Source organism: Laetiporus sulphureus (genome assembly GCF_001632365.1).
Source record: "Laetiporus sulphureus 93-53 unplaced genomic scaffold LAESUscaffold_8, whole genome shotgun sequence".
Classification (NCBI taxonomy): Eukaryota; Fungi; Basidiomycota; class Agaricomycetes; order Polyporales; family Laetiporaceae; genus Laetiporus; species Laetiporus sulphureus.
Genome location: NW_024468517.1, coordinates 346,633 through 362,284, shown reverse-complemented (window position 1 = coordinate 362,284; position 15,652 = coordinate 346,633). Strand labels below are relative to the sequence as shown.

Genomic DNA, 15,652 nt, shown 5'->3' with positions numbered 1-15,652 from the left:
ATCAAACCGATGTTGCCCGAACTGACCATCGCAAATTTGCACCTGACTTTGGAAGACAAAGAAGAAGATGGAAATGAAGTCTGGAGTATTCTAGCTCAATCAAAGCGAGTCCGCACCGATCAAGCATGCTCGAAGGAAGGAGAGCTCTTCACGCCAGCGGATTCAGCGCAAGCGCCCTAGATGAAACAAGCCGCTTTTATCACGGCAGATGCCGCCGCAAGAGAACGCGACTGTCACATTATCACGTGCGTCATGTCACACGCGAATCGCCGTCGCCACCGTCGCTTGCAGGGTCGAGCTCGCGAACCTCTGTCCATAGCCAACGCGACTTTTCTCATCTGCTAAGAAGGAAATCTCGATCCGCGTGGTTGCGAACACCGGCTGCCTTCTCCTCGCGAACTTCCCCATCATTCGGTTGCTACACCGTGCACCCACCTGGTGTATTCCACACAAATTACAGCACGTCTCTGGCTTGCTAGCCGACTATTCATGCACTGACCGACCATCGAGAACCGACACATGGAGGAGATGCTGACTGTGGAGACGTCTGATGCGGAGGAGAGGGAGGAGATACGGGCTCTCAGCCCTCGTTATTGGTCGAACATAGTGGCGACAGCTACTACGCGTCCTCGTGGGGCCTTCGCCGTGGGGAAACACTCACTGGTGAGCGGGTCCATTGACCAACACAATGCAACATTTTCATGGGAGAGTGCGCATATATCGCCGAAGACAAATGCGGAAGGGCCGCCTCGTAAACGCGTGAAGGTGAGGGTGCTGTTCATGGAAGAAGCCACCATCAACTACTCACTGTTGCTCATCGTCCTAGGTATGGCATGAAGCACCCACACATCGAACGAGCGCCTCTCTTCCTACTACGCCGACTCGCGATCGAAGCAGACCCACATCGCCGATATTACGTTCTGCGCCGTGCTCGCCTAGAACCTGGTCTCCGTGTCCCGAGATCATGTTCCAGAAACGGAACTTATCGGTCGCATTATCCACTCCGCGTCGAATCACAGATGTAGAAATGCCTGATTATGACGACTCGCTCTGTATCGACGCAGATGACATACGCCCAGAAGAAGCTTACCGTCAGCCATCATCATCGCTGCCAGTTGTTGACCCACCTGCAGTGAGTTCTGAGCGTGTTGAAGCTGCATCTAGAGCATCTTCTGCGGATCCCATTTCCTTGCTCACTCCAAGGAGGGCACTTCCTATCATTGCGAGGTCGCTGACCCGTTACAGCCAACACGAGATGCAGGGACTATGGTCGAACTCTCCATTGACTCCGATACATTCGCCAATTGTCCTGACGTTGGGAGCTGATCATGCAACTTCTCCGACTCCCGCAGGCACCAGTCGGCTAGCCATGCCCAATTTTCTCTCAGGTTCGGAAGCACCTCGAGCAGAGTTCGAACACGATGATGCAAACGATGCAAGGCATCAAGATCACGAAGACGCACACCGTCGCTACTCGTTCAGAGCACGTCAGGCATGGCAGAAGAACCCATATGCATACGACAAGGCGATGTACAAGCGTCAAATGCGTTCCAACCCTGAGGCAATCGTTAAGGTCGTCAGTCCGGCACGTGGGAGGAAACATCGACGATCGTCCAGCCGGGGAAACGCAGGCTCTGCAAACGGATCAGATGCTGAAGAAGAGTATGTGGACCAGGGCGGTCAAGAGGACGATGAATCATATTGGCAGCGCCGAAGAGCGGACCCACGAGAAGGATCCCGGAGTCGCAGTGCAGGCGCGTCCGAGACGGTTCGCAAAGGACAGGGAACGCAACACCACAAATTTAGGAGCGCCGACACTGCTGTCCATCCTGAAATCAGCAGCGCGGCATCGCGCTCACATTCTACAGCATCTAGCAATCATCTGCAACGTGAAGGGCAAGAGAAGTGGCTTCCAGCTGCACTCAATGAAACCTTCAGCAGCAGTTCCGAAGACGATTTTGATGAACGCATCGAAATGCCGCCAAAGCAGCCCAAAGATCCAGCAGAGGACGCGTTGAAACCCGCCAACCCGAAACCGTTCCCTATGAGGAAGAGGAACGTCGTTCGACGCTCTCCTCAGCCAGCGCGAGGTCTTACAGTTCAGTCTCTCGTTCGGCTCTTCGAACTGGTTACATTTCTGAATACGGCATCTTCTTTTGTAGGGCTCTCCTGTAAAGGAGCATAGCGCCGTCGACTCGACAATAAATGATGCTCCGGAGGACGATGAGAGCCAATTCATGCCACGATGGCGACGCCGGAAAAGCGCTACGGCTATCTCTCCACAATCATCACCTCCATCTATTGCTAGCTCAGTTGCTCAGGACCATCCTGATGCGGCCCCGGACGATGACGTCCTGATGAATTTCGGTAGCCCTCCGGCAATCGGATTTTCATCTCCATCATTCACTTCGATAGACGCAGATGCCTCGCCATTTGGAACCAGATTCAGTTCGAATGATGATCTGTCACATCCTCTGGCTCTCTCAGATACGGAGATCACTTCGGAGGGCAACCCTGAACCTCCGCAGACGTCCGACCATGTGTCAGACGAGGATTCCGGATTCGAAAGCAGCTCATCCGTCGAGGCGTTGACGGCGAGGGATCGGCGACGTCTCAAAGTGCTTCAGCGGATGATGCCTCGCGTTCTCGTTCAGCGTCACTTGCAGAACACCTCTGCCCATCGTTCGAGGAATTCCGCTGACCGCGGTCATAATCTCACGAATGGCGAGGAGACCCTACGGCCTGGGCAGTCTCGAGTTCGGGTGAGAGCTCCAGGCGACCGCACGGTAATCGAGATACGTGGCGATTCCGAAAGCTCGGACATGGACAAGGTGGAAGAGAACACGGACGCTGCTGAGTCAACAACGTCGGAATCAGAGGTGGACGTTGATCACTTCTCGAGATCTCGTCGCAAAGTTCCAATTATTCCCTCTCATTCGCATGCGGATGTGGATGAGAGTGGGAGTGATAGTAGCATCGATGACGCGAAGATTGAGCGATGGGTGTCCGAAAGCCATCCTCCACTGCGCAAGGACGGCCGGAACGATGCTGTGAGGGAAGGTGATCTTATTGATCGTATGTTGTCTCGTACCAGGGTCTCGGGCGGCAAAGGTCGACGACAGCGTGGCTCAACACAACATGGCACTTCGAAGCGGAGAAAATCAGGTGGAAGCATGCACGTTATCACTTCTGGTGCCCGACGTACTGGTGTAGGACATCAAACTAAGCTGCAGTTTCCTCTTGTCGACGTCCCTCGTAGCAAACCGGACGCCAGACATCATGAAGATACAATCTCAGACGCAGGGCCCACGGCACATCCACCAAGTGTATTAGCGGCGGATGTGGAGGACACTCATATTGACGAAATGGACGCTGACGCTTCTTCTAAGAAGCGTCAACGCAAGAAGTATCGCCAGCCAGGCGGGTTGTTCACCTTTGCCTCGGAGGGCGGACGCCTAATCTCAGGGAGAATGCATGACAAACCAATCTCCATGGAGACCGAGGAGTCATCCACTAATGTTCTCGCCGACTTCTCCGTCCACGAGCATTTGCGGGAGAAATGGGCAAGCCCGTCTTCAAAACCGCATCGACTAAAGAATCATCTCGCTGGGCAGACGTTTGGGCAGACGTTGAATGAGTACTGGTTACCAGACGAGGACGACCGGCTTGATGCCCCGCAAGTAGTGAACGTTGAGATGACTGTATCACGTCGTGTTACAGTCGACTTTGGTATCCGTCCCTTGCCACCGGGGATCGCGTTTGGGTCTGATACCTACCTTGGCCTCGGGTGTCTTCATGAAGTTATCTCGGTGTTCTCAGCCGACTACGTGCCTGCTCGCCCTAATCTTTCGTCTTTTTTCGACATTCACTTGAACCCAATCATGTCGCCGCGAGACGTCGAGGTGTGCTTAGAGAAAGTCCTCGATCTGGCGCGCGACTGGATCACAGGACGGGACAACATCGCGGTGCAAGATAGTCAGCGTTGGCAGATGTTGCTTCATTCTCTTGCTTTGCACGTGTCCTGGGTATACGACAACGCTGTCGACGAAGAACGAGCGGGATTGGACTCAGCTGTGGAGAAGCACATTTCGCATTTGGATACACTGATCACCACGCCGGTCGTGATAATCTCTGACGAAGAAACACCCAACCGTTTGACGTTTGACCTGCGTTGGTTCACTATTGAATTATTAACCCATCTCAATAGCATCCGCAAGACCCGTTTCGGTCAGGTTCATGACCAGACTCATCTCGTACACGCGCGACACCTCATATGCGAATTATGGAAAGCTGGCTTCCAAGACCTGCTGAAACCCTTCGCGGGTGAAGAGAGAGAGGCCACGCAGTCTTCTCTGGCCACACGGATTGCGGAGCTGTGGATCTGCATGATACATCTCTTGGGTGCTTGGGCGTCGATTCTGCCGACTTCTGCGGACCTTGCTGCCCACGACATTACATTCTGGGGTATCTTTTTGCAAACCTTGAAGAGTGAGCACCTCCTGCAAAAGCTGCCTTCAGACCTCGCGATCAGCGAGATGGTCTGGAGGAGCATATTCTGCTTGACATCTTTGTCACAATTTTCCATGCATGGTATTTCTACATCGTCACCAAAGCTTGGGTCTTCGTGGCCACTCGTGATCGCGGCTCTCGAGGAGATCAACCTAGCTGCAAATCCTGTAATCGATGGTAGGCTGCCGAAACGAAGTCTGCGGAAACGGGACGAATATATTCGTATACTCGTTTCGCGATGCCTCACGCTGACTCAGCTTTGGCGATGGCAGCTAACCAATGCATCACTTTTGTTCAATCGCCTGCTGGATATCTTTAAGAGTCGCCACTTTGCCAACCTCTTGGATGAGCCTTCCGATTACCCCAGTTTTCTTCGACATAGCAACCTGGAACTACTCTCTGAGAACAAGCGCAGTGACACTGCTTTCACGCTGTTTTTGAAAATCGTCGTGCAGGCTGCGAAAGACGTCGCGGGTTTTCGTCCAGGCCAAGATAACCATCTTCCACCGCATGTCAAGAAGTTGCTCTCGCTGTGTGTCCCCGTCGGCTCTGTCCCGTTCACTAAAACCTCTCCCCCAAGTAATCATGAATTGTCCATGCTATATAATCGCTTCAGTGCTGTCGCCGTCGCCATCTATCTTGAGCCAACGATCTCAAACTTGAAATACCGCCTATCGAATGCTCGTCGTTATGTCAATTTCGAGGATGCGGACAGAGAAACTCGTCGGGCTTGTATACGAGGGCTGATGCACTTAGCGATCCTGCTGCGACACCTCCGGCTTCCCTTGCAAGATGCTCTTGAGTGGCTAGCTGACATGACAAATATCCTTGTGGACGAGTATCAAGCACCTGAGGTTGCCGAATACATCAAGAACTGGGCAGTCGTATCAGTGCAGATGCTCCTCGGTTGTGTTCGTCGTATCATTCAGACCCCCTTGATGGAGAACACACAGACTCCGGCGCCATATCCGGAACCTGAGCTATTAGGAGGCCGTGAGTGAAGTTTGAGATTGGTGTTGGCAATCACTGATAAAGACCAGCTTGGGTAACAAGGGTTTTCTCGACGTCAACGAAACTTTCGGCCGTACCGACCACGAGCATGGAAATCCGTAAACTAGTCGAGGCGTTTCTGAATGCCAGGGCAGCCGTCATGTCGAGACCCTCAAATGCATCTCCTATGCGGACAGCAGAGGAAAGCCAAGAGAGCCAGGATGAATTTGCGTCGTTGGACAACTCAATGTGTTTCGATGATCCCGATCTGATCGCGGCTCTCAGCACTCCGGAGGAGCTTGCTCTCCTTCAGGACAGGAAAAAGAAGGACGAGAGAGTATGTGAGGTAAGTATTGTTCCGTACTTCGAGTCAAGGCTCTTTTGACCGTTTTCTGTCAAGATTATCGACAAACATATCATGCCTGCTGTATACCGCTTCGTCTGTAAACATGTCAACGTTACTCATGGTTCAGGCGTGTTCCCGCATCAAACAGCGGAGACTGATAGATGGATTGATTGTTGGGTTGGTTGCGCCAATATCATTATACAGAACGACGACAGAAAGGTAGGCAAGAGTAGAAACAGATCATATGTCCTCGCTGAATGATTTCTCAGAATTGGGACTTCTATCTCTTAATGGGGCCACAATCATGGGAGAAGATCATCGATGTTGCTTGGCGACGTCATGTTGGGCTGCGATTCATGTGGAAGGTGCTCCAGCTAGATCCCATTGCCTACTTCGTGAGTAGCCGCTCTTCAAGGCCTTGAAATCCTGCTCAACTGACTTGGTCAAAGTCTGAGCAAGATGGTTTTTTGAGTGTTTTCTTTCAAGCAATGGTGGCTGGCAAAATATCCATAGAACACGAGTATATCTCTGAACTTTTCTCCATTGACAAGCTACGCCATCCGCTGTTACGTGGTATTCCATGTGAACCGAAGCCGGGCGTTAACGGCTACAGCATCACACGAGCTGAATTACTTGACAACAGATTGACCTTCTTGGATAGTGAGTCTCTTGGCATTGCAGCTGTTCGAATAACTGACATTTGTATTTAAAGGGATCTTCGCCAACTTGACGGAACAACTACGCAAGGAAAGCGAAGGTGACATTTCGTTGAGACTCCAAAATCAAACATCCATCACTGGCGTTTGCACCATGTTTTCCACTATGCGGGACATTCTGCAGGTAACTTGTATCTGCTGCCGAAAGTGCGTGCAACTCATTAATGTCTCGATCACAGGAATTGCATGCAGGTTCAGAAGATCATCGTGGCTATGCATCTTTCTGTCGACAAGTTTACAGCCGTTTTCTGAATTTTCCAGCTCTCAGCAGCCATCCTCGCCTACTTTCAACAGCGTCCTGGGCAAAGGATTTGCCGTGATCACCTGTCCGGCCGGGCGCGATATCTAACTCTTGCTAAGATGCCATGGACTCATCGTATACTATCAGCAGCACTCAGTCCATACTGGCAACAATGAGCACATGTATCAAATACTCACATAATGCGAATGTACATGGATTAGGGATTCAGACCAGCGATAGAATCTTTTGGAAGCTAACATAACAATGGCTGCGTTAAAAGGCCACTACCGTTTTCGGGCATTCCTCGGAAGATATCATTCGTGGAAGCATGAGCTGCGAATTTCAAACACAGTTGGCAATTGCCGATGTTCTTCATCACTGCGAGTACTTATAAGTGATGAATCGCTCCCCCAAGGGATTGTCTTCTATCACATACTTTGTCTGTCGGCTGACTGATTTGCTCCAAATAGCTGGTAACCTCTGCGACCCATTGCCGTGTCGTCCAAGCATCTTGATGCAGGGCATCGCGGATTACGACCCTCCGTCGCAACGGGTGAGTTGGCAATCCTTTATTAGCGATTTTGAGAGTTTTACTAGCTTGATAGATGTCGTCTCCCATAGACGTCGGCACGATCTCATCCTTCTCACTGAGAAGAACAAGCATGTTCGTTGATAGTCGTGCGAGCAAGCTATCATGCCTAACGTCCACGGACCGCATTGCGGCAACAGCATCCCATTTGTCGAACGTGAGAGGTGCGAGGTAACGGTAGGGAAGCCATCGCTGAGGATATAAGGCCCGCACCATGCCTGGAATGGAAGCAAACGGATTTTCCAGAATGAGCCCCTTAACGGTGGGGTAGTCGGAAGCCTTCAGCTGGGCAGTGAGACAAACTGCGATCGCGCCACCAAGCGAATGCCCGTAAAGCACTATCGGTACATCAGGGTAGCGATTGACAGTATACGATAGGACGTGCGTGTAATCGGTCAATATTCCACGCTCTGTCGGCGTCCGTGATGATGATCGCCAGTAGGAGCGCGGTGCTGCCGCCACGACAGACACGCGCTGTCGAGGTGCTTGAGCGAACGGCATGCCTAAGAGAAGCCTCTGAAAGACGGGTAAACGTGCTAAAGAGTTGCCGGCATTTCCTATAACCAGCTCAGCGCATCGTTTTCGAGGTTGCGGGTAAAGTACCTTGGAGATAAATGAGGACAATGTCAGGCTTGCTAACCTCGGTACTAGCAGACTCCCTCTCGACTTTGATGCCGCATAGCTTGATGCGCTTGTCACTTTGTATTTGGATCTCTTCGCACTGCAAGCCCTTGGGAACTCGCACATCAACACCCAGTCTTTCACTTCGTGATCCAGGAGGAACATATCCTGTTGACTCGCAGAATTGATGGAGATCCATCAAGACAGAGATAAGTTAGCAGTAGAAGATGACGCACCCATGTAAATGATTTTACGTTGAAATATGACCATCATCAAGCACTCAAGGGAACAGTTCAGCTGATTTCACTACTGCAACGCAAAGGGCTGACCTTGTACGTCCATAGCACGATAGGCAGGCCAACTATCGCAGCTATAGCGAGCCATGCCGAAGGTGCATCGGATGATGGCTGCAACAAGGAAAGACCATTGTAGAGCACAGTCTCGCTAGTGATAATACCAGAATGGAGGTAAGGTAGCTTTACACCGGCAGAAACTCTCAGGCGGTTCAAGATATGCGGGATTGCCCTCAAGGACTTTCCACAAGGTTTGGGGCTATTGAGAAGCCGGCATAGTCCAGCGTGGCGAAGAAGCCGCTGCGATGACATGTTCCGACAGATATGATTCGAAAATATGGCCAAAGAAGTGGTTTCGTACCGATATCGGAATTAGCACGGCGTGAAAATGTGGCACCGCTCGGAACTTATCCATAAAAGGAAGGTATCCAAGAATGACCTTGCTGCAAGGGCGATTAGCTCAAATGAATTCTAGCACATTGAATTCTACACTGGAACACTTCGTAAAGTAAAAAATAAGTAAGTATAATGATATTAACTCAGCAAAGCTTCCATCGCTTGCGTTCGCCGGCCTTGTTCGCTTTGGCTGTCCAGACACTGAAGACGCGGGATGACGAGGCCGGGTCTCTCGCCTCGACCTACCCTATACTTGATATCTTCATAGACTTGGCGAGTTCGATTCATATCCATCTTTACCTGTACCGATCCGGCTGTTACGTCATCTTGGAAAGGTAGTCTGTCAGGAAACGCATATTTACGGGCACCTGATGCTGCAGACTTTGAGAGAATCCCTGGTGCTTCAACCGAGACGGACGCGTAGGCGTGATGCGTTGGAAGCTGCATAGAGGAAGCCGTCTCGTTTACTTCAGGAGCTTGCCGACCAAGCGCATGGGCGAGTTTCTCTGCTACCTTGCGCCAGCGGGGTTTCAACTTCGCAAGTGCACTGTTGAACTTGACTGGTCTTGTATACTGTAGCGATAAGACAGAAGCATCGGTAACAGGTGCGTTTGAAGCACATTTTGAAGCATTGACCTCAGGATCATTCATTGAATGAACACGACCTTTGATCTTCCGCTTTCCGGACGGCTTAGGGATGGTTGCGTTGCTTAGCTTGACAGCATGTTTCTGGACAAATGTAACTGTCGTATCGTCACGCAGCGTAACATTTTTGGAGTCTTCAGCAATTCTGGGCCGTTTCGAGCGGTGACCTTCCTTCTCAGTTTTCTCAGTTTGCGACTTAGTCGTCGGCGAACTCTGTATAAGATTTCGCTTATCGAGCAACGGGCTTCCTGACGTTCCAAAATACTCCTCCGCGACTACCTGCATCGAGCTCACGCTCATTGAGACTGACATGGTCAGTCCATTGCCTTGTCCAGAAGTAGTACGGCCGCTAATACCTTTCGTATCCTGGATTCTCGTGGAAGATATTGTCCTCTTCCGTTTCATCGCATTGCCTGACTTCTTATGTACTTCCAAATCTTGCATAGGAGAAGCGGACAATTTTTCAGGTTCTTTACCCGTTGGAGTGTGAGGGCTTTCTGGTGTAAGAGGCGGACGTTCCGACGACCGAGCCGGCGTTTGTGTAAGGGCGTCTTGAGCGGCTGCGGGCGACTTTCGAACAGGACTTATCAAAGGGGAGGTATCCTCCGACACATTGAGGGGATGGTCCGAAAAAACACCCGCTTGTTCGGCGAACAGGTAATGTGCGGTCCGTCCTCGTTCGTCTTCAGCATCTGAATCTTCCGTATCCTCGTCACTTTGATAAGGTCTTCGGGGAATATTGGGCCGAAGTAGTGCCATCGCCCTTTCTGTTTCAGCCCTGGTGGCCCGACCCTGAAAAGTCCGTGTCGCGGCCACGTTGTTCGCACTTCCCTGTCCAGTGAGCCTTGACTGCGACGGAGATTTCGAGTCACTGCTGCCAGCACCACGAGAACCTCGATGGCTGCCATTCAGAATACGATCGACGAGGACCCTCTCTACACCTATGAGATATTCCTTCATCACCTCCAGCTTTCTCTTGGTCTTGCTGTTCTCGGCCCATCTCATTGCCACCTCAAGTGCACCTTCTCCTTCGAGGTTCTTCAAAGCGACGTCCCTATCGTCTTGGTCTGTTGCAGACAACGCCTCAACCAGCTCCTTAGCCTTCAAATTTGCAACCAAGGCATCCCGCTCGGCATCATGACGATCATCTGAACGGAAACAACCTGAAAACATCTGAGGGATGCACGCCCAATCCAGTCCTTTGAGCGTCGGATCGAGAGTGTTCGGGATCACACATTTCGGTTTGAACATGGAGACGAACGCTCTCAGTTCTGGCAGGGGCGAATGTCGCGAAAGGGGCACCAACTGCAGTGAGACAGTATGTCAGCTGATTTTTCCGTCTAATTATCGAATACTTACGAGATGGTTGATGATCTGGCCTTGAGCCAACTTCGCCTTTGTTTCCTTTAAATAGAGGTCCCAGCTCGTGGCGCCCATTGTGACGGGATTGATGTACACAACGTGCTTGCCCGTCTTGCTCAGTGTTGCGGCCACACCCCTAGGGGAAAGAACACCATTACCGTCCACGCTGACGTACTCGCATCGGTCAAAGCGTTCACAAGCGTGAAATCGCGTGCCGCTAGGATCAGATGTGATGATGGACCGCAGCAGCGGATCGCCACGTATGCGTGAGAGGACCGCATGCTTATAGCGATCGACATGAATCTACAGAAAGACTGCGATTGGCATGAAACAGATAGGAAATTACATTCGCGGGCGTACTGGACTGTTAAAGGCTCTAGCGATGGCCTTCAAGACGTCTTCATATCCCCATGTCCAGGCATTGATAAAGAATAGCGTCGTCACGGGAAGAAGACCCATCAAAGAAAGAAGCCCGGAGGTTGCGTCGTCCTGGACTTATGGCTTGAGTAACGGGGATAAATGACAAACAGACACCATACCTTGGTCGGAACGTTAATGATACTCAAGAGGCATGCAGTGTCAAGATGAATGGCATTGAGTGTTTGATTGAACGTATGTCTTTCCTCTGTTGCGGACTTGTGCTCTGGCACTTCAATCTCCGGAGGGACTAGATACTTCTGCAAATACGGGTTCTTCCTGAGCGAGTCGAGAAACCATGGCTCTGCTCTGAAGTCACCGGTGTGAAGCACAGCGCCATATTGACCTTCTATCAAGAACCTGTGGATACATTTTCGAATCGGTATCGTGATGTGATTGAGTATGACCCAAAGGGCTTGGTGAACGTGATGATGAACCTACATCACGGATCCTGGGCAATGATTTGCGTCGAATGCAGTAATCGTCACTCGTTCTTGATCGTCGATCTGAATTTCTGTAGGCGTATTCAAAGGAATCGTCGTCTGAAAATTTATACCAGCATCAGAATCATAATCTCTCAATATACATCCAAGCGTCTGAACACTTGACGAAACAGACGAGCGTTAGTGACGGTAACTGACCAACAAATCTCTGGAACCCGTGTAGTCAATCCCACCATCCTGGAGTCTTCTTGGGTTGATCTTCAAGTGGCTGAATGTCCGAACAGGCTCTGCCCTGACTTCCGTGTCCTTGAGTGCTCTCTCGATATAAACTTCATGCTTCAAAAGCATCTCTTTGGCATCATAAGAGCATATTACGTTGCCAGAGAAGGAGCGAGCGGACAATCCGTACAGATGGTCAGTGTGAGTGTGTGATAAGAGATACAGAGGTTGCTTCGCATGAGGGTCGGCCGGTGCAGAGAAGTCGTCCACACGAATACGATAGGGGCGTACGACGGAGTTGTACGGGGTCGCCGGTGGCATTTCTGGACGTCTTGCAGGTAAAAAAGCGCGTCCTTGAAGCTGTATAAAGTGCTTAGTGGGTATATGCACTTAATGAAGGGAGTTTTGTAGACGCTTGATTCAGTCGTGGCGGTGGCCTTGTCTTCGTTCGAGTAATTGATGATGTGGCGTTCAGTTAATTTGACCATAGGCCACGTTTCACTGGCTCTTCTTGATGCCTCTTTCGAGCCAGAAAAATGTGCAATCAATATCAGAAATGTTGAGCGTGGCGTGTGGATGTTATGCATGGGAAGACGCACCAGAAAGTCTGAGAACGAATCTTCAAACGCGCTTGTGGCGGCCGGAACAGACCAACATTTGTCACGATCATGTGATAAAGTAACAGGCTGTGACAGCGGTCACTCAGTGAGCGCTACCGCTTCAAGTCTGACCTCCGCCCAACTCAACTGCGAGACACCATGGCGCCCAAGTCAAAAGCACGGTACGTCTGCAGTTCCATCATGTATGAGGCATTACCTATATCTTTTGCACCACAGAACTATTATTGTTCGGATGATTTCGACAGCCAAAACGGGCTATTTCTATACGACGCAGCGGCTGCGTGTGGGACCTAGGCTAGCTGCTGTGAAGTATGATCCGAGAGGTGCGCATGCTGCAACAATGTCACATTAACCTCAAGGTATTCATTCACACCTCAGTGAAAGCTCGCGTACTTTTCGTGGAGAGCAAGAAGTCCGCAAAGGGCTGAAGCTCATGCTCCTGTACCGCTACGGAACTCATACGTTTGCACTGTCAAGTTGATATAGCCTTGCATTACGTTGGCACAGCAATATAAGTCTTGCCGTAAGTGCGTTCGGGATGGCTGAATCGACGGTTAGCTATAGGAATCAGGACTGATGCTCCATGATACAGTGCGTCACCAAAACTGGTTCACCCTGCACACGGTGACACCTGATGCTACCAACTAATGCTTCCCCGCATTTCCAAACGCAGTCCTTCGCTATGCTCATGCAGACTCACTTCTCTGCTGACGGACAGCTCAACATTCCCTCGCGAAATACGTGCGGTGTTGTTCATTTCAAACAATATACGCAACCGCGCCGAAACGTTTAAGGCAGATGGCATCGTCACATTGTCACGAAGGGGAAAAATAAAATACGACTGTCTTACGGAAATACTCAAGGAAGGTAGTAGACGGCCATGTCGATCTACGCAATCAGCGCAATTCCACAAACGAGGGACTATGCAAAAAGGAGCAAACGCACCAGATAAAAGTCCATAAAACGACATTGTCAGTCCATATAGATTATTTGACAAGCGGTCGGACGCCAATACCGTCGTCCTTTAGGCTACGACCAGCGTAGCTCTTGACCTCTTTCTCATACTGAGCTGTGAGGTTGGTGAGACATGACCAAATGATAATTCTGCATAATATAGCTCACTCATTGGTGTATCCACTTTCGACTTCTTCACGGGAGGCTCTGTGGCAGGAGTTGAGTTCTGAGCATCAGGAGGAGGGCGCTTGCCCCGCTTTTTCTGAGAAGAAATCTATGAGGAATGAGGCAATGGTGCATCATATACAAGTAACTCACAAATCGCTCGTCAAAGGTTCGTTTCCTGTGAAGACGATTCATGAAAAATTCGCATACATAGACATTGTATAGCGACTAACCTTGCGACTGTATCTTCTTGTTCCTTCTTCTCTTCCTCGTCCTGTACAAAACCTTCAGCTCAGCAGCGTGTGCAGATCTTATAATGCGCGTATGCATGCCTTCTTGAGGCGCTGGAAGCGCTCTAGGAACGAGCCGTCATTAGAGAAGATATTAGTCGGTTTAGGTTTCGGGTGTGTATGAGCTTTCGGGACAGGCGGTGTCGTAGACAAGGGGGCTGGAGAGGCGTACCCGCTACTCAGAGGTGGTGGCGACGCACTATAGCTCGACATGTCGCAGGCGCAGCGAGCAGAGATGCAAATGGGAACGAGGTGAGAGAGGATGTGGGGGTCTCGGTCTCGAGCCGACGGCCACCTTTATAACTGTGGGAATTTCGCTAGAAAGCTCCGTAGTACTTGTTCGTTGCGCTTCCTACAGTATTTCGATTTAGACTAAGTAACAGCAATCGCACATCCCTTGCTTGTATCAGAACCAGGTGCAATCCGGTCATTGCAAGCACAAGCTTCGGTAGAAGGCAACAACAAGCGTAATAACGAGGACGTAGTAAGAGCTGCCGATAGAGCTCAAGCGAACATGACCACGAAGATGAAATGACGCAGAATCTATCCTCGGCTACGGGCAACCATCCGTCTGCTCTTCCCCGGCCGCTTTGCAGGTCCTTTGCTCTTCGGGCCTCCTTTCGCTGGCCGCGTACCTTTCCCACCACCACCACCACCGAAATTATCCGTCGAGGACTTGGTATTTTGTTTTGATCTCCTCTGAGGACCACCAAAGCCAAATTTCTTGTCCCTGGCCTGACGTGGCATCTTCTTTCCCCCAGACGCAGAGGTTTTTGCTTGTTTCGATGGCCGATCTGAAATAGCGTCCTCGACAGCGACATCGAAACCATCCCCGTCTTCTTGCGGGTTGTCTAAGACGCCCTTGCGCTCTACAAGCGGTCAAATCATAACGTTGAGTTGTTGTTATCGCTGCAACGGAGTATTGTCCACGTACTGCGCTTGAGCCCTCTGAGCCTTTCCTCCATATCCTTCTTGCTCCTCTCCCGCTCTCGCAACTTATCCAATTGCACCTGCTTGCCGAACTTCTTCCCTTCCCGCTCCTTTCTCTTTTCCTCGCTCCGCTTGATGACCGCACTCTCATCTAGCAAGCGTTGACGGATGCGCTCCATATGCGCATCTGATTTAACCATCTCTGCAAAGTAATCAGACGGGCGAGTGAAGGGTAAATCGTGCTTTGTGGCTAGGGCTCTGGCAGCTTGAGCACCGTGCAAGGCTTGCTTGTAGCTGTGAGAGATCTGAGCGCATGGTTGGCCAACAAGACAGACAGGACATACAAAGCGAGCTCCCTGTTCAGGTCATCATCCACGTCGACGTCAATGGTCTCAGGATATGATACCACCAGAGTCTCTGTCCATGGAAGCGACTGGTCCAGTTTGATTGTTTCCCGTATCCGTTCCAGTGCGATCTGGACATGCTCAGTCAGGAAGGCACGTTGAGCATTGGAACTGAACATACCTTATTATCAATTTCGACTTTCTGTTGAGGTACTACGTCCTCCTCTACAGACTCGGCGTCAGACAATTCATCGACCGGTATTATTTGCTCATTGTCTGAAATTTCGATATCTGGTGCCTCCGATGGCATGCGAGGAGCCATGAGAGCTGCTTTAGCACAGAGTAAGGCGTAGTGAAGACTCCTTCGGATTGCCTAGGCTGAGATACAGCTATGTAAAAGGAAGACTTTCGAGAGCCCAGAAACAACCCAGAAACTGTAGTGGCGCGATCATGTGACCATACCATTTAAAATAGGGCTTATTTTGATACGAAATATTGAATTTAACTGAACTTGCCTGAACACTAATCAGGAGCAATATTCGGCAAACCGTACACGCCCGCG

The 15,652-nt window shown here is 50.7% G+C and overlaps 6 protein-coding genes across 6 annotated transcripts; 2 read left to right on the top strand and 4 right to left on the bottom strand.

The window, feature by feature from the left end:
- The first annotated feature begins 323 nt into the window (after nucleotides 1-323).
- On the top strand, nucleotides 324-7,052 carry LAESUDRAFT_675011 (uncharacterized protein). Its single transcript, XM_040905578.1, has 9 exons — nucleotides 324-765; nucleotides 827-2,098; nucleotides 2,163-5,502; nucleotides 5,550-5,845; nucleotides 5,900-6,064; nucleotides 6,115-6,240; nucleotides 6,295-6,505; nucleotides 6,558-6,685; nucleotides 6,741-7,052. Exons 1-9 carry the CDS (start codon nucleotides 520-522, stop codon nucleotides 6,879-6,881), a joined length of 5,925 nt encoding a protein of 1,974 aa, XP_040766943.1. The 5' UTR covers nucleotides 324-519; the 3' UTR covers nucleotides 6,882-7,052.
- A 179-nt stretch (nucleotides 7,053-7,231) lies between these two features.
- LAESUDRAFT_722928 (uncharacterized protein) lies at nucleotides 7,232-8,119 on the bottom strand. Its single transcript, XM_040908307.1, has 3 exons — nucleotides 8,043-8,119; nucleotides 7,408-7,985; nucleotides 7,232-7,355 (listed from the first exon to the last, which is right to left on the bottom strand). Exons 2-3 carry the CDS (start codon nucleotides 7,890-7,892, stop codon nucleotides 7,334-7,336), a joined length of 507 nt encoding a protein of 168 aa, XP_040766942.1. The 5' UTR covers nucleotides 7,893-7,985; nucleotides 8,043-8,119; the 3' UTR covers nucleotides 7,232-7,333.
- A 568-nt stretch (nucleotides 8,120-8,687) lies between these two features.
- LAESUDRAFT_542480 (uncharacterized protein) lies at nucleotides 8,688-12,343 on the bottom strand. The gene is made up of 8 exons (XM_040902872.1): nucleotides 11,767-12,343; nucleotides 11,567-11,667; nucleotides 11,248-11,485; nucleotides 11,069-11,197; nucleotides 10,706-11,011; nucleotides 9,703-10,651; nucleotides 9,064-9,651; nucleotides 8,688-9,001 (listed from the first exon to the last, which is right to left on the bottom strand). Exons 1-8 carry the CDS (start codon nucleotides 12,106-12,108, stop codon nucleotides 8,964-8,966), a joined length of 2,691 nt encoding a protein of 896 aa, XP_040766941.1. The 5' UTR covers nucleotides 12,109-12,343; the 3' UTR covers nucleotides 8,688-8,963.
- A 202-nt stretch (nucleotides 12,344-12,545) lies between these two features.
- Nucleotides 12,546-12,835, top strand: LAESUDRAFT_756844 (uncharacterized protein; the record flags this gene model as incomplete). The annotated part of the gene is made up of 3 exons (XM_040912222.1): nucleotides 12,546-12,568; nucleotides 12,624-12,730; nucleotides 12,786-12,835. 3 exons carry the CDS (start codon nucleotides 12,546-12,548, stop codon nucleotides 12,833-12,835), a joined length of 180 nt encoding a protein of 59 aa, XP_040766940.1.
- Nucleotides 12,836-13,181: 346 nt separating this feature from the next.
- LAESUDRAFT_722924 (uncharacterized protein) lies at nucleotides 13,182-14,078 on the bottom strand. Its single transcript, XM_040908306.1, has 6 exons — nucleotides 13,859-14,078; nucleotides 13,760-13,800; nucleotides 13,680-13,704; nucleotides 13,530-13,623; nucleotides 13,353-13,476; nucleotides 13,182-13,295 (listed from the first exon to the last, which is right to left on the bottom strand). The coding sequence occupies exons 1-5, from the start codon at nucleotides 14,027-14,029 to the stop codon at nucleotides 13,394-13,396; spliced, it is 414 nt and encodes a 137-aa protein (XP_040766939.1). The 5' UTR covers nucleotides 14,030-14,078; the 3' UTR covers nucleotides 13,182-13,295; nucleotides 13,353-13,393.
- A 281-nt stretch (nucleotides 14,079-14,359) lies between these two features.
- Nucleotides 14,360-15,400, bottom strand: LAESUDRAFT_647052 (eukaryotic rRNA processing; the record flags this gene model as incomplete). Its single annotated transcript, XM_040904028.1, has 4 exons — nucleotides 14,360-14,685; nucleotides 14,751-15,040; nucleotides 15,091-15,221; nucleotides 15,272-15,400. The coding sequence occupies 4 exons, from the start codon at nucleotides 15,398-15,400 to the stop codon at nucleotides 14,360-14,362; spliced, it is 876 nt and encodes a 291-aa protein (XP_040766938.1).
- Between the last annotated feature and the right edge of the window lie 252 nt (nucleotides 15,401-15,652).

What these genes read in the sequence shown, in the direction of transcription:
- LAESUDRAFT_675011 (XM_040905578.1), top strand. Translation starts at nt 520, where the DNA reads ATGGAGGAGATGCTGACTGTGGAGACGTCTGATGCGGAGGAGAGGGAG. An exon ending in AGCCAGCGCGAGGTCTTACA is followed by an intron (nt 2,099 to 2,162) that starts GTTCAGTCTCTC and finishes CTTCTTTTGTAG; the next exon opens with GGCTCTCCTGTAAAGGAGCA. An exon ending in TAGATCCCATTGCCTACTTC is followed by an intron (nt 6,241 to 6,294) that starts GTGAGTAGCCGC and finishes ACTTGGTCAAAG; the next exon opens with TCTGAGCAAGATGGTTTTTT.
- LAESUDRAFT_722928 (XM_040908307.1), bottom strand. Translation starts at nt 7,892, where the DNA reads ATGCCGTTCGCTCAAGCACCTCGACAGCGCGTGTCTGTCGTGGCGGCA. An exon ending in ACGTCTATGGGAGACGACAT is followed by an intron (nt 7,356 to 7,407) that starts CTATCAAGCTAG and finishes TTGCCAACTCAC; the next exon opens with CCGTTGCGACGGAGGGTCGT.
- LAESUDRAFT_542480 (XM_040902872.1), bottom strand. Translation starts at nt 12,108, where the DNA reads ATGCCACCGGCGACCCCGTACAACTCCGTCGTACGCCCCTATCGTATT. An exon ending in CTAGAGCCTTTAACAGTCCA is followed by an intron (nt 11,012 to 11,068) that starts GTACGCCCGCGA and finishes GTCTTTCTGTAG; the next exon opens with ATTCATGTCGATCGCTATAA. An exon ending in GTCTGCAGCATCAGGTGCCC is followed by an intron (nt 9,002 to 9,063) that starts GTAAATATGCGT and finishes GGATCGGTACAG; the next exon opens with GTAAAGATGGATATGAATCG.
- LAESUDRAFT_722924 (XM_040908306.1), bottom strand. Translation starts at nt 14,029, where the DNA reads ATGTCGAGCTATAGTGCGTCGCCACCACCTCTGAGTAGCGGGTACGCC. An exon ending in GCTTCCAGCGCCTCAAGAAG is followed by an intron (nt 13,801 to 13,858) that starts GCATGCATACGC and finishes GGTTTTGTACAG; the next exon opens with GACGAGGAAGAGAAGAAGGA. An exon ending in GAAAGTGGATACACCAATGA is followed by an intron (nt 13,477 to 13,529) that starts GTGAGCTATATT and finishes CCAACCTCACAG; the next exon opens with CTCAGTATGAGAAAGAGGTC.